The 16,812-nt window shown below is 38.3% G+C and overlaps 1 protein-coding gene across 1 annotated transcript; it reads left to right on the top strand.

Moving 5' to 3' along the window:
* Positions 1-135: 135 nt before the first annotated feature.
* Positions 136-10,886, top strand: gcfc2 (GC-rich sequence DNA-binding factor 2). Its single transcript, XM_059520582.1, has 18 exons — positions 136-480; positions 553-654; positions 731-865; positions 1,246-1,476; positions 1,570-1,667; positions 1,807-1,910; positions 5,906-6,089; positions 6,177-6,300; positions 6,501-6,561; positions 6,759-6,841; positions 6,997-7,196; positions 7,943-8,084; positions 8,290-8,411; positions 8,487-8,563; positions 8,711-8,777; positions 9,156-9,302; positions 9,407-9,546; positions 9,727-10,886. Exons 1-18 carry the CDS (start codon positions 210-212, stop codon positions 9,836-9,838), a joined length of 2,400 nt encoding a protein of 799 aa, XP_059376565.1. The 5' UTR covers positions 136-209; the 3' UTR covers positions 9,839-10,886.
* Positions 10,887-16,812: the final 5,926 nt, after the last annotated feature.

Raw genomic sequence — 16,812 nt, forward strand, 5'->3', positions numbered from 1 at the left:
AAAAGTTTCTCGATTTCTTATGTATATGCTTTGCAATGTAGCCTAGTAAAGAAAATTATATATAATATATAAACTGTCTCTGGTAGAGACCAGGCGTGGGACTTTTATTATGAAATGTTTTATTATGAAATGTTTCTGAACGACAACCTGGAAGTACAAACTACGTCAGTAAGTCGTTGATTTCACGTTCACATTGGATTAGATTTAAAATGTTTAATAAAAAGCCTCGCAGAAATTTCAGACAAAGGAAAAATGAATCCAGCGATGAAGATGAGAATGAAAAGCACAGCGGTGGTGATGCCGGAAAGGAAACGGAGAAAGCGGATTCAAAAGCGGATTTGCCGCGAAAGAACGTTTGTCCGAAGGCTCGCGAGTGCGACTCTAGTGACGCTGAGGAGCGCTCAGTCACCGCACTCCAGTCCAAAGACACAAAACACCAGTCAAAGAACAATACACTCAGCTTTCTGGATGAAAAAGACTGTGAGTATATTATTACAACCTCTCAAAAGCACTAAATAGATTGATTTTAACGAAGAAACTCGACTCTTACAGCCACCGAGGAAAGGTTTACAGTGAAACGTTCAGTCAACAGTGAAGTTGTGTTCCAGGCTCGGAAGAAAGAAGGTCCTCCTGCACCGTTAACAGGCTATCAGGGTGTGTCTGTTGTTTTAATAACGGCATAGTTCTGAAGATTGACCGTTATGATCATTATCACTTCATTTGTTTTCAGTTAAGGAGAGTAAGGATGTCAGTGTGGAATCTGACAGTGATTCTGATTCCTCGTTTGAAGACATTCCTCCTGACAGCGATGAAGGAAGCTTTTCTACCATGTCGAGTTCATCTGGTTCTTCAAAACCACAAAAAGGTTTGACTACACTAATAACCCTCTGGGATTCCTCACTAGAGGTGACACTTGTGATATTTTATTTCAATAAAATGTATTCTTTAATATTTTGTATTTTGAGGGGATTTCATGCTACTTAAAATATTAATTTCTAATTAATACACCATTTATTTCTGTATAAAATAAAACAAATATTAGGAAATTCATATTATTTTCAGTTAATACAGTTTAATCCATTAAACCTTTTCTAATGTGTTCAAGTAGCAAGTAGCCCAACAGTTTTGTACTTTTCCAACCAGTAGTTCACTGAAGTATGTAATTTGTATGTAACACTTGGAAAAAAAAGTGGAGTGTTCCTTTTAAGTCTGGTTGTTAATGTTATTGTTTGTTAAATGCTGCAGTCATCATTCCTGATGCAAAAAAGATTCATGCTGCCAAAGAGAAAAGGAGACAAGCCAGAGCCCAGCAAGATTACATTTCACTGGATTCACCCTGCACTCCTGGAAGCCTACAGGAAGAAGATCCGAGCAATGGAGAACAAGACGGTGACAATGAGCTGGACGATCATGAGCGCAGAATCGACTTTGCACCCAAACCTAAGACTCTGAGAGAGCGAATGGCTGAGAAGATGGGTGAGAAAGTTGTGCTGCTACAGTACTTGTGTATATTAAAACACTGAAGTAGATCTCAAGATAGATGACATATTCTGTGTTTGTTTTCTGTAGGGAGTGATAGTGATGAGAGTTTTTCTGACAGCCAGGAAGAGGAAGACCAGCAGATTTGGGAAGAACAGCAAATTGGAAAAGGAGTCAAAAGACACCAAGTGAGACCCTCCATTGTGACATGAAACATGAGTTAATGTCCTTGAGCCATTTTGTATTGTAAATAACATGACTTTAACTTGCTTTTTTTATTACACAATGCTTTCATAGTGTTTCAAGGACCTTTCCTTGTATTCTCAGAAGGAGTGGCAGGCTCCAAGACCTGCCCGACAGAAGAAAATGGACATCCCCGAAACACTTCCACCAGTCAGCATTGATGTCATTAAGAAGAGAATCGTTGTAAAGTAAGCTGCAGAAATCCATTGCTTTTATATAAACTATAACTATAAACTACTGTTCAAAAGTTTTGGGGTTTTACCTATATCATATTATTATTTCGTTTATGTGTTATTTATTATTATACCTTTAAAAAAAAAAATTACATTTGCTGAACAAGGATGCATTCAATTGATTATATTATTTTACATGTGTGTACTGTGTATATTGATGTGTATATATTAATGCTATCAAAATTGTGTGTAAATTTTTTAAATTAACAGCGTTAAAAAATTTTCTATAAGACAAAACTACAGAATGTCACATTTTATTATTGGGTGATTCAACACATAAATGATTTACCAGCTAAGAAGATCAACACTTTTAGAGTTCATCTCCCTGTCTGATGTGAGCATAAGTATTGGAACAGTTGCCTCACAGGTCTTTCTATGTGTTCAGCTGTGTCCTGCTGCATTAATTCTTCAGATATTAAAAGCAGGGAATGTGTCGTATCAGTTATATCCATTGCTTCTGCATTCTGAGTCTTGCATTCGATGATGACACACACAAACCAGGATTAAGAGGAGGAAGCCGACTCTATGAGAAAAGCAGGCAATTCAAGAAAAGAGGAAGTCAATTAGAGCTACAGCAAAAACAAAGGGCATGGAGATATCAAGAGTTTGGAGGCCACTGGAGACATCAGCAGCCAGCAATGACCTGAGCGGCTGAGAAAAACAACAGTAGTTGATGACCGACAATTCATAAAAGCTGTGGAAATAAACCCTAAAATAAATTTCTGTAAAATCATCAACAACCTCTAGAAAGCTGGGGTGATGTTCTGACAATCTACAGTCCGCAGGAGAATTTGCCACAGAATTACAGAAGCTACACAGCAAGATGCAAACCTCTGATCAGCACCAAAAACAGAAAGGCAAGATTAGAGTTTGCAAAAGCCAGCATAGTTTTGGAACAGAGTTTTATGGAAAGATGAGCCCAAGATTAACCTTCACTAAGTAATGGGAAAGCAAAAGTGTGGAGAAAAAGGGAACTGCAAATGATTCTAAGCATATAACCTCATCTGTAAAACTTGGTGGAGGTGGTGTCATGGCATGGGCATGCATGATTGTCTCTAGAACAGGACCTCTTAATTTTAATGATGACTTAATGTATGATGACAGTAGCATAATGAATTTGGAAGGGTACAAAATCATCTTGGCTACCAATATTCAAGAAAATTTCACCGGACTCTTCAGAAATCGCTTCATATTGCATCAGGACAATGATCCAAAGCACCCTGCTAGTTCAGTCAATGAGTTTATCAGGGCAAATGTAAAGTCTTAGATTGCCCAAATCAGTTTCTGAAGATTTAAATCTGATTGAAGATGAATTTCACCAGCTGAAGGGGAGACTAAAGACAGAAACACCCCAAAACAAGCAACACTTGGAACTGGCTGCATCAAAGGCTGGGGAAAGCATTTCAAAGGAGGAGACCAAGAGTCTGGTGAAGTCTATGGGGGTCTGGGTTACACACTTACTGCTCTGATTGCATGTAACGGATCTGCAACAAAATTAATAGCTTTTAATCTTTTACAACTGCCTTAAATTCAACTGTACCAATACTTATTCTCACATCAAATAATGGGATGAACTCTAAAAGTGCCGGCCTTTTTATTTGGTAAAATATGTATGTGTTGAAACGGCTAATAATAAAATGTGACATTCTGCAGTTTTGTCTCATATTCATCTTTGAACCATATTTGCAAATGTCTTGACTCCACAGCAAACAGAGCAATTTTGTCTTTACTATATATTAGGGGTGTAACGGTACGTGTATTCGTACCGGACTGTTTCGGTACAGGGCTTTCGGTTCGGTGCACGTGTATACCGAGTGACCGAATGCAATATTTTGTTTGCGGAACATAGGCACATTTTCGTGTTTCCAAACGAACATATTCAGTGGCGGAAGTCTCTGCGTTCAGCGCAAATCCTGCCCTGCAGCTGATTCTAAGGCTTGGTGACACACTGGCTGTGTGGCGTGAGCGTGGCGTTTCTGCTGCGTGTCAGTTGCTTCGCGTTTTCTGTGTCTTTACACACCAGAATCGTTCCTGACGCGGCGCTGCTGCTGCGCTGCTGCTGCTGTAGGTGACATAGAGGGATACCGCCGACAGACCAGGATCTTGTCTTCACGACAACAATGCCAGTGTGTCACTGGCCTAATGTTTTCAAAAGGCATCACGCGAGTGTGAACATCACTACAACTAGGAAAAAAACGATTGTAATTCAAACGCAGCTCCCGTCGGCATTTAAACAGACCTTTGCTCTTAATTCCGATCGCTCCAACGCAATAACGAAATCTGAGCAGGTCTAAAAACTGAAACTGTTGATGCTGCACTTCACACTTTGGAAAAGTTATATATATATTTTAAATATTAGCAGGCCTACAAGCTGGGATTGGTAATGCTGCACTGTAATCATAGTTATTTATTTATATTTTTCATTATATTTTATTATATGATATTGGTTTGAGACTGAGTATTTTACTTAGTGGAGAACTTTGCAGCAGTATTTTTTTTCTTATTCTTTTTGTATTTTATTATAAATTATATTTTATTATTTATTTTATTAAAAAGTATTTTAAAAAAGTGTAAACAGATTGTTAAAAAAAAGTTTATAGTAATAAACAACCTGCAGTTAAATTTTTGCTTTTCTTTCTCTTACCGTACCGAAAATGAACCGAACCGTGACTTTAAAACTGTGATTTTTGCGTACCGTTACATCCCTAATATATATATATATATATATATATATATATATATATTAGGGCTGGTAATTTAACACGTTAATTAGATTAATTATGAAGAAAAATGACGCGTTAAAATTAACGCATTTGACGCACTTGCCCCGCCCCAGACCTATGTGGATCATCTGCCATTTCATAGTCGATTGATGACTAATATGAGGCAGGGCAACTTACTGCGTGATGGAGCCTAGAGAATATCCCTAAAATTTAAGATATGGGTCCTGTTTGCCCCTGTTTGAAATTTTGTCTCCTATTTACATAACATAGTTAAGAAATATCACACGAGCTGTAGGCTAAGTGCAATATCACACGAGTGCAAATGTGATACTCATCTTATACAACAGTTCATTAAAAAGTTAATATTGTTATTTTAGACACAATGTTGTCTGTTTTGCTCAATTTTGCCAGCCAAAATATAAAGACACATCAAAACTGTTCATCCCCAAGCAACCCACACGACATTTCATTTCTTAATTCACGTTTTGAACGAATTGGGTGAACCATTTCGCGCATTGAACCATTGGCCATAGTCTCGTTGGCTTTGAAGTAGCGCTGCACAGACCGATCTGTGTATGACATCAAAGTACCGCGAGAGCGATTCAAAAGCACAAGGAGTCGTCTGTTCTGTAAGCTCTTGCGGTACTTTGATGTCACACACCGATCGGTCTGATGGTGATGATCCGCTTCAAGTCGAACAAGCCTAATGATTCAATGAACCATTCATAAATAACCATTTACTTCACTCCTAAATGAATCAGCCATTTTAAAGAATCAAAAGAATGAATAAATGACTCTATGACTTAATCATTAAGACATTTACCACCACCTACTGGCAGTTTTGGTTTATAATTTAGAGTATCATTTCATTAAACAAAAAAATTCATATTTTCATAGTAATAATAATAAAATTAAGAAAATAAATTATTAAAGTTATAGTTCACCAAACCAAAAATGACAATTCTGTCATCATTTACTCACATGGTCTAAAAGAGTAGGCTATATGTAATAAATTTTATTAAACAAAATATTTCTTGCTGAACCTACTTTTTGTAATCTCTGTTGAACAACAATGACTTTAAATTATCTTTTCAGAGTAATTTCTCAAAATTTGATGTGCAATTAATTAGATTAATTAATCACCACATCATGTAAATAATTAGATTAATAATTATTTCTTACCAGCCCTAAAATATATAAAATAAAAATGCAATTGTTTTGCTCCAGATTAGATTCACTGAGGGAGGTGCACCGGGCGCGGGAAGCAGAGCTGAGGAGGATGCAGCTGGATATGGAAATGGCCAAGAGCTCATTGGAGAGCCTTGAAAACCATGCTGTAGATGAGCAGCTGCGGTTCTACCGTACCATGAATGTCTTCTCACGAAACCTTCTGGAATGCCTGTCTGAGAAGGTTAATCTTTGCTAAATTAACCATCTATGTAATTTAATATAACTATATACAGTTTATAAAGTATTGGCGGTATACTTTATTTTTCAGATGGCTTTAATAAACTCTGTTGAGTTGGACATGCACAGTCTCTATATTGACCAGGCAGAGGCGCTGATGAGTCAGAGAAGAGAAGCACTACAGGAGGAGTCTTCACAGATTCAGAAGTTAACCTGTAAGATTACAACTGACTACTGCCTTGTAGTATGTAATATTTTGTATAGGACAATTCACTTCTTATGCCCACTCATGTGATTATAATGGTCATATTTTATATTTCTTTTTTAAATAAAAATAAATTTTATATTTATTTTCTATCACAGGACTGAATGTACATTAATTCATATAATATTGTGTATTGTGGTTGTCTCATAGATAACACTGATTCACACAGCAATGGTGACACAACAGGAGTCTCTAACCCAATTTGGCAGAGGTGAGATGGATTATTATGTTTGCACTTTCACCATTACTGACTGTTATTGCTGTAAATACTGCATACGCTAAGCCTGACATTTTGAAACTATAGATTACAGCCTTTGTAGGCTTTCTGAGATGCTCATAATCTGTAAATTACAGCTGTCAAAGTCATTTATCATCACTTGTTAAATTCCCTGTGTTTTCATGTTCTAGCTTGTCTGAAGAAGACATTGGGTGTGTGCCGTGTGACTGGGAACCGACGGCTGAGCAGCAGGCAGAGCTACTAAGTAAAAGAGGTGTGAGAGGCTTCATGGAAGCACAAAAAGGATTATTTTTAAACATTGTAGTCAGAGTCTAGAAATAGTTTTAAAATAAAAAGACCACGTCCATACTTGCATTTATAGTCCATATCAAACATGTCGCTGCATCAATAACTTGGATTCAATTTCAGATAATCTACTGAAAAAGGCACAGGAAGTGTTTGCAGATGTTCAATCGGACTTCTGGGATGTGAAAAAAATCCTCTCTAGATTTGATGAGTGGCGTGTCTCCTTTCAGGAATCTTACAGTAATGCATACATTGGCCTATGCATCCCAAAACTCCTGGCACCACTGATCCGACACCAGCTTATTGGCTGGAATCCTCTTCAGGTGATCTATGGTTTTTATATCTACAGTGTATTGAATCAGAATTCAATACAGGGAATTCTGAGAAGTTTCATGGCAATTTTGCTGTTCTATCAGATCTGTTTTTGGATCCGAAACTCCTTGTTTTAGCTTTTTCATATTTCCATCAAGATCTGTGTATCAGTATAAATTCAGGATTTGACAGTAATTGTTAAAAATTTTGATTATTTAATATGCTCAGAATCAAATGTTGTAAATATTACATCTTTACATCTTCAGTACATCACATATCACAATTCTACTAGGTATTTTTAGGTATTAGGTATCATTTCTTCAACTGCATTACACATTTAAGGGTGTTCAACACTTTGTGCGTCTGACAGATTATTAAAATTGCAGCACTGTGCATTGCTAACACAAAAGGCAGTGTCACAATATACCGCTATAAATAAAAATAATAATGATATTTAAGATGATTTTGAGGGCTTTCTGACCCTCCATAGACTGCAACGGGACTACTATGTTCAGTTCCCAGAAAGGTAGCAAGGACATCATTAAAACAATCCATATGTGACATCAGTGGTTCCCTTACTGTCTGTGCGGCTCAGAAAGCTCTTGGATTTCATCAAAAATATCTTTATTTGTTTTCCGAAGATGAATGTCTTGCATGTTTGGAATGACATGAGGGTTAGTAATTAATGCCAGAAGTTTCATTTTTGGGTGAATTATACCTTTAATAATTGCATTTCACTGTATATTTTTTCCTGCAGGCAGATGAAGACTTTGAGGCATTGCCGTGGTATTCTGCTGTTGAGAGGTTCTGTCACGGTCAGGGTTATGAGGAATCGGAGAACATGGATAAGACAACACTGCCTTCCATAATTGAGAAGACAATCCTCTCTAAAGTTCAAGGTGACTATGGCATTTGTACATAATTGCATTTGCTTTATATCAGCCTGCTACATTCTACATAGAATTTGAGAACAGAATGTTTCAGAGAATTATTTAATGTCACGCTTTTGGTTTTAATTTACTATTATGCATATCAGAATCTCTTGTTCTGGCTGTCTGATTGCAGAACTAATTACCTTATTAAAATGTAGCATGTTTTTGGCAGGTTTCGTGGAGCTGGTGTGGGACCCTCTTTCTGCACAGCAGTCTCAAACCCTCACGACACTTTGTAAGAGAATACAGGATGATTATTCTGTATTTGATGGTGAACAAAGCAAACCTGTCAAGGTATTGTCTTAAGGTATATTAAAACTTGTAACTTCATGGATGTAATGTCAGTAAGTATAATCCGCTTGTGATTAGGCTTTTGTAGAAGCAGTTATCCAGAGGTTAAGGAGTGCAGTAGACAATGACATCTTTCTCCCGCTGTACCCAAAAAAGTAAGTTTTATATGGATTTGTGTTTTTAATATTTGGTTAACATTGTAAAAACTCTTTATGTGCTTTGCTTGATTATTAGTGCATTCAGATGTTTGTGTGTGATTGTCAGGTTATTGTAATGAGTTATACATTGTGCTTTTTGCTAAGGTTTTTAGAGGATAAACGGTCCCCACAGTTCCTGTTTCAGAACAAACAGTTTTGGTCAGCAGTGAAGGTTTGACATTTCACTTCTGGTCATGTTGTGACCATTAACATGCCCTTGCCGTTTCCTTATACATTTCAAAAGTTTGGGTCAAGAGTTTTATTATTTTTAAAGAAGTTAATACTTTAAAGGATTAACTACAAGTATTGAATGCCCTGAAAATTCTGCATTTTTGATTATTAAATAAATGCAGCCTTGGTGTGCATAAGACTTCTTTTGAAAACCACACGCAAGAGTTCTTTTAAAAAAAAATATCCTACTGAACCCAAAATTTTTGATGGTAATATACATTAATATACAGTATGTTCATGAAATCAAACCAATGTTTAGGGTCTTAGGGTTTCTTATGTTTGAATGCTGATTGTCATATGAAATCTTTGTGTTTTTCAGTTGCTTGGTAACATGGCATTATGGGATGCTTTGATTCCTGAACATATTCTCAAAGAGCTGATGTTGGAGAAACTTCTCAACCGTTACTTGATGATAACTGTTCTTAACGAATCCGATCCAAAACACACCATCCAGAAATGCAAAAAGGTGCCTGTGCTTACAGTATCAATATTTTTTATATATATAAAGGTAGTTCAAAGGTAGAAAAGTAGTTCTTTAATTATAAAACTAACTTTTATTCTTCTGAAAAGATTGCAGGTTGTTTTCCAGAATCATGGTTTACTGATGTGAACACTGGATCGTCGCTACCTCAGCTGCAGAACTTCAGCAAACATCTTCTTCAGACCGCTCATGCCTTATTTAAGCACAACAGTGACACCAGCAGCACTCGGTAATGTACAACAGTGAACCTCAGACTAATGTATAGTTATACAGCAGTCCTTTCACATTATTTATGCTATTAAATAATGATTCAAAGGTATAATAAAATGTTTCAGAATAATGTAATTTGTAAGTAAAGGAGTACAATAATTTATTTTGTATTAATAGTTCTACTTGTTTTTCCCCCCAGGACACTTTTATCTGATGTGCTGTTTGTCCTGAAGAACATAAAGGCACATGACAGTATTAGGACTATAACAGAAAAGTATCATTGTGAGGATCTGTTAAAAACTCTCCAGTAGCAGCCATCTTGTGTCGGCAGCATGTTTTTGTATGTTTTTAAGGTGTGAAGTCACTTTGATATATGTATGTGGAGTGAATAAAATGTTTTATTTTGGTCCACATGGTTTTCATTTTCCTTTACCTTGGTCCGAACTGTAATTTATTCCTGTCAGGAAAAAATGAAATATTTTACTATTCCTAAATGTCGTTATTTTTATGAAATGATATATGGTTCTCATTGTACTTGTTTATGCATGCCTCATATATTATGGTCTAACAAATCTGGAACGTATGTCCCAAAGGAGCTGTTTCCTGGAGTTGGAATAATTCTTGCCTTGGATCAAATATTACTGGCTTAGACCAAGACGTACCATTCAGAGTAACCATGAATGGGAGAATTCCTGTTGTGAAGTAACTCGGCCTTCCAAGAAAATACTCTCACAGATGTTTGAAACTGAAAAGCTATTCTGCCATCAGTATAACTGATGTCCATCAGCTGGAAAAAAAAGTTTTCAGAAAGTGATTACAAATATATAGTTTCTCTGTGCATTTATTGTTATGGATGTAGTGTGGACTCTGCTATGCTTTAATAGTAAGAATGTTTTTTATAACTATATCTTTGTCACTATGGTCCTTGGTGTGAATGAGACATTAAAAGGCAACTCCACCCTTTACACCCTCATGCCTCCCATATGTACAGTATGTACTTTGTACTATAGTATGTACTGTAATGTATGTGCTTATTCATCAGATGCACACAAAGATGGATTTTCAGGGGGGAAAATCTCTCTGCCTATAATGCAAGTGCACAGTAGGCTTCTTCCATAGATGATGCTTCCCAAAACTACAACGTGATAAACTTTTTAAATTTTTTTTTACTTAACTGTAATATGCTTTTTTTCCAATTTAAAGTCAGAAATTTCAATGATGAATGTTATAACAACATGCAAAAACAAACATCACTGGTTCTCACGTCAAACATGCATGTTTAAACTACCGTTTTCCATAAATGCAATGGAAGAGAATAAAATGCTTTTTGTGCAAATTCACTTCGCAGTGAGAAGATAATTCAAGAATCTCGTTTTTATTTTTTATAATAGTATTTCCTATTCGCATAAGAGACTTATTAAAATAACTGTAGATACACAAGTCATACAAGGGTTAGAATAAAAAACTGCTAACAGATATCAACATGCTGGCATTTATGCAATGAGATTTGCACAGGCATCACGCATCCAGAAATTATACAAGTCTGGTTATATATTCTGGGTCTTTTTATTTCTCAGTAGAGACTCAATAAATGGGTTTATTATTTAGCTGTGGTTTGTTTTCTTCCTGTGCATGCTTCAGTTTATGAGGATGACATCATTACTGGTAAACCAAACAATGGCATTTTATTGAATGGATCCTCAAGAGACTAATTGCATATCCAGAATCCATGTCTAACAGGCCAGTCCAACCAGATGTTCACATGATAAGAACATATTCACTTCTCAAATATATGTGGTGATAGAGAATCTCAGCATTTGACACAAAACTCTGAACATTTCAGCATTTGTGTTGCACTATAGTCACTGACTGACCTGTGCACACATGAATACCTCACTGTGAGAATTCTAGATCTCTCACCTCTCGACAAGTCTGTCACTGAACTGTGAGGTTTGATTCACTCCGAGTATTTCTCTTTGATTCTACTATGGTGAGATATTTCATGAAATGATTCCATAACTGTCATAATGCCAGCCAGAAGCCTCTTGAGAAACTGAACGCATCAGCCCAGTGGAATTGCTCCACTCCGAAGATAATCTTGTTCACATGTGCAATATTTACCTTTATTTCCTTTGACCCTTGAAGTGGGGCTTTGCAATCTTAACAATCAGATGAAAAACTAGCAGGAAAGATCTGTTAAATGGGGAGTGAATAAAACAAGTGTGGTTCAAACGTCCTCATTGAAAACGTTGATTTAAAATGTAATTTAACCCTGGAAATAAGTACAACTTAACCATGGATTCCGTATCAGCATAAGATGCTCTTTGTAACATTTCAAATGTGACCCTGGACCACAAAACCAGTCATAAAAAAATGAATGGAAGTACTTAGCAATGAATTTTACTAATCAAAAATGAAGTTTTTATATATTAACCGTACTTAAAAAATATCTTAATGGAACATTATCTTTACTTAATATCCTGTTGATAAAAGAAAAATTAATAATTTTGACCCATACAATGTATTGTTGGCTATTGCTACAAATATACCCATGCTACTTATGACAGGTTTTGTGGTCCAGGGTCACAAAGAATGCTGGAAAACATGAGGTTTTGTTGTTATGGATGTGAGACTGTGAAACAGAAGGCAGAATTGTTGTTAGACAAAAGGCTAATAACATTTATCTTGCATTTAAGAGTTGGTTGACAGTAGTCTCTGTTCAAAACGACCAGTCATGTGATATATCACATGAGTTTCCAAAGTTCTGAAGTGCTGAATAACATCTGATACAGCAGAATCAATATGATCAGGAATTCCCAATCAGATGTGCTGTAAAGTGTTTCATCATGCTGAAAGAGCTTCTGCTAAATGATATATCACATGACAGATGAGATCTCGGTTGGTTTATTCTGATAAACAGTGGTTCTGTTTGATGTCTTCTCCCATAAGTTTGTCGGTTACAGCTCTGGAGTTCATCTGATGGTCTCAGAGCTGAATATATTCTCAAATATCAAATATGCATCCAACATGTACATTTTCCAGGAACTGCAACTCCACTTGTATGTATTTCTAAATCCGAACTGAGAAGGTTGTATCTTTTAAAATACTGTAATCATCGGGCGACGCAGTGTTGGAAAGCTATTAATGAGCGTTTGCCAGTGAGTGGTTGTTTTTATTTTTTGTGTAAACAACTGATTCCATCTGTCCACATGTGATAAGGGTTCAACCAAAAGACTATTACGTGGAAAGTGTGTGTATGTATGGTTGCTTCTGTCTCAATTTGTCCTTCTCTTTTATCCAGAGTTGGGGTGCCAGTTCAACGTCCACGTCTTCTGGTGTGGTGGTGGTGTGCTTCTCGCTTGCTGTGTTCACAGAGGGTGATTGGGTGCTGTGTAGTGAGAGCAGTAGTTGCAGTGTTTACCGGGCGGGCGAACTGAATCCCCAATTCTGAAATGGATAAGTGTTATGGTTGACATATTTATTTTAATGTGTGTTTGTATTGTGCCTTTTTGGTATTTTTCTTATTTGTATTTAATAAACGATTTGAAACGTCTCCTTGTTGTCTGTTATCTGACCCAGTCACTGCGTATCTGTGTGCTTTGCCCTTTATGTACAAACGGGTCCCCGGCCCATCTTTTTCCGGGGTGGCGTAGTCTATTTTTGTGCCATAATTGGTATTTTATTGCGCTTAAGAGAGCGAGCTGCCACATTACAAAAGATTTGTATTTCAAATAAATGCAATTTCTGTTCATCAAAGAATCCTGAAAGGCATCACAGTTTTCACTAAAATATTAAGCAGCACAACGGTGAATTTCAATTTTGTGTCTTAAGGAGCAAATCAGCATATTAAAATGATTTCTGAAAAACTTTGTTTCTCTGAAGACTGGAGTAATTATGCTGAAAGTTAAGCTTTGTTGTCACAGCAATAAATTACATTCCAAAACGGGGTGGTGCTGGCGCAGTGGATAAGACACATGCCTTTGGTGTGAGAGACCTGGGGGGGTTGAGTAAGCATTAGGCTAATGAGACCTGCACCTGCAGGGCAGGGACATTCAAATTGTGGAATCTAATAAAGCTAGATAGCGACGACCAGCTGGCTGCCGCTCAAATCTCCCCAACAGAGTTTCCACTGGATCAGGCCCAAGAGGAGTTCAATCCTCTGGTGGAATGGGCCCTCACATCTAAAAGGAATTGCAAGCCAGCTAAGGCATAAGCCAGAGCTATATCATCTACTATCAAATGAGACAGTCTTTGCTTTGTGACAGGCAGCCCTTTAGAGATACCTCCAAAACAGCGTTTCAAGGGGGATCCCTTGAGAGCTTTCAGGACTATAGACAAGTCCCATAATGACACTGTCCTACGATGAGGAGGGTTTAACCACCTAGCACCTCTAAGAAACTTAATGACCAAGTCGTTCCTGACAATTGTCTTGCCAGCCTTGAGAGAATGATTCACCGTGATGGCTGCCACACAGGCTTTGAGCGTGGAAGGGGTGAGCCTCTTATCCAGCAGCTCCTGCAAAAAGGTTAGCAGGTGGGACACGTCACATGATACTGGATCCTGGTTCCGTGCTGAACACCAGTCACTGAATACTGACCACTTGAAGACGCGTCTCATATCTGGAGGCGTCTCATAGACGGAGATCTAGCCTCTAAAATGGTATCAGTGACTCGCTAGGAGTTGTTGAGTGGCCAGACAAGTAGGCTCCAAAGAAGCCGAAGAGAATGTCTCTTCTCAGTGGTATTGACCACAGTGCTGCAGATAGCAGCTGGATCATCTCCGGAAACCAGACTTGGTTCCACTAGAGAGGGGCCACGAGGAGAAGAGAGCACTTTGTGTCCCTGACTCGCCTGATAACCTGGGGTAGCAGGGCGATTGGAAGGAAGGCATAAAGGCAGGTGTTGGGCCAACTGTAGGCCAGAGCATCCCACTGTCTAGAAAAATAGGTTGGGCAGTGATAGTTGTCTTCGGAGGTGAACAGGTCGACCTCTGCCCTGCCGAAAACTGACCAGATCATCTGAACCATCTGGGGAAGTAGCCTCCATTCCCCATGAGGGCTACATTGTCCCTTGACAACATATCTGCTCCCTGGTTCAGTCTGCCTGACACATGAACCACTTGTAGTGAAAGGAGTTCTCTCTGTGACCAAAGCAGGAGATGTTGAGCCATCCTGTGGGGACGCCTTGACTCCGAGCTCGCTGAGAGAGGAGAAACGGGAGAGTGGGGCTGCCTTCATTTAAAAAGGTTATTCGCGAATGGAATAGAGCATGACTCATGCTCTCTGTGAGAGCATTCTGAGACAGTCTGCTTTCACATGCTCTCTGTGAAAGCATTCCATCTCAGTGAGCTGCCCAGACAGGTCACACACTCACTGCCCCTGCATCATGCAGGATTCCCTGTACAAGCCACACTCGCGGTGTGACTTCTGCAACAACGTCACAGAGAAACGCTCAGGAATTGCTCAGGATAGCCACAGGACAAGTCAAAATCAACTGTGGGCGGCAGATCCTTTTCCTATTTGACGCCTAAATTCTGGAATAACCTACCTAACATTGTTCGGGAGGCAGACACACTCTTGCAGTTTAAATCTAGATTAAAGACCCATTTCTTTAACCTGGATTACACATAACATACTAATAAGCTTCTAATATCCAAATCCGTTAAAGGATTTTTAGGCTACATTAATTAGGTAAACCGGAACCGGGAACACTTCCCATAACACCCGATGTACTTGCTACATCATTAGAAGAATGGCATCTACGCTAATATTAGTCTGTTTCTCTCTTATTCAGAGGTCACCGTAGCCACCAGATCCAGTCTGTATCCAGATCAGAGGGTCACTGCAGTCACCCGGATCCAGTACATATCCAGACCAGATGGTGGATCGGCACCTAGGAAGCACCTCTACATCCCTGAAAGACAGCAGAGACCAGGACATATAGAGCCCCAGATACAGATCCCCTGTAAAGACCTTGTCTCAGGCGACCACCAGGACAAGACCACTGGACACAAATGATTCTTCTGCACAATCTGTCTTTGCTGCAGCCTGGAATTGAACTGCTGGTTTTGTCTGGTCAGCGGAGAACTGGCCCCCCTGACTGAGCTTGGTTTCTCCCAAGGTTTTTTCTCCATTCTGCCACCGATGGAGTTTTAGTTCCTTGTCGCTGTCGCCTCTGGCTTGCTTAGTTGGGGTCACTTCATCTATAGCGATATCGTTGACTTGATTGCAAATGAATGCACAGACACTATTTAAACTGAACAGAGATGACATCACTGAATTCAATGATGAACTGCCTTTAACTGTCATTTTGCAGTATTGACACTATTTTCCTAATGAATGTTGTTCAGTTGCTTTGGCGCAATGTATTTTGTTTAAAGCGCTATATAAATAAAGGTGACTTGACTTGACTTGACAAGTCTTCTTGCTTCTTCCTCTGCAGAGTAGGCGAAGAGATGGTCATGTCACTGAAGGAGAAGATTCTGATGAGATCGCGCTCCAAGCCGACTTACAGGTGCATCTTAATAAATTAGAATGTTGTGGAAAATTTAATTTATTTCAGTAATTCAACTAAAATTGTGAAACTTGTGTATTAAATTAATTCAATTCTGAAGTAGTTAAAGTATTTGGTTCTTTTAATTATGATGATTTTGGCTAACATTTAACAAAAACCCACCAATCTCAAAAAATTTGAATATGGTGACATGCCAATCAGCTAATCAACTCAAAACACCTGCAGAGGTTTCCTGAGCCTTCAAAATTGACTCTCAGTTTGGTTCACTAGGCTACACAATCATTGGGAAGACAGTTGTGCAGAAGACAATCATTGACACTCTTCACAATGAGAGTAAGCCACAAACATTAATTGCCAAAGATGCTGGCTGTTCACAGAGTGTTGTATCCAAGCATGTTAACAGAAAGTTGAGTGGAAGGAAGAAGCTAAATCGATTCAAGAATTTGAGTGAACTTCACAAGAAATGGACTGAGGCTGGGGTCAAGGCATCAAGAGTCACCACACACAGACGTGTCAAAGAATTTAATGAACCACGTACAACGTCAGAGGAGTCTTACCTGGGCTAAGGAGAAGAAGAACTGGACTGTTGCCCAGAGGTTCAAATTCCTCTTTTCAGATGAAAAGTTATTTGGAAACCAAGGTCCTAGAGTCTGGAGGAAGTGTGGAGAAGCTCATAGCCCAAGTTGCTTGAAGTCCAGTGTTAAGTTTCCACAGTCTGAGATGATTTGGGTTGCAATGTCATCTGCTTGTGTTGGTCCATTGAGTTTTTTGAA

This window comes from Carassius carassius, chromosome 32, assembly GCF_963082965.1.
Source record: "Carassius carassius chromosome 32, fCarCar2.1, whole genome shotgun sequence".
NCBI lineage: Eukaryota > Metazoa > Chordata > Actinopteri > Cypriniformes > Cyprinidae > Carassius > Carassius carassius.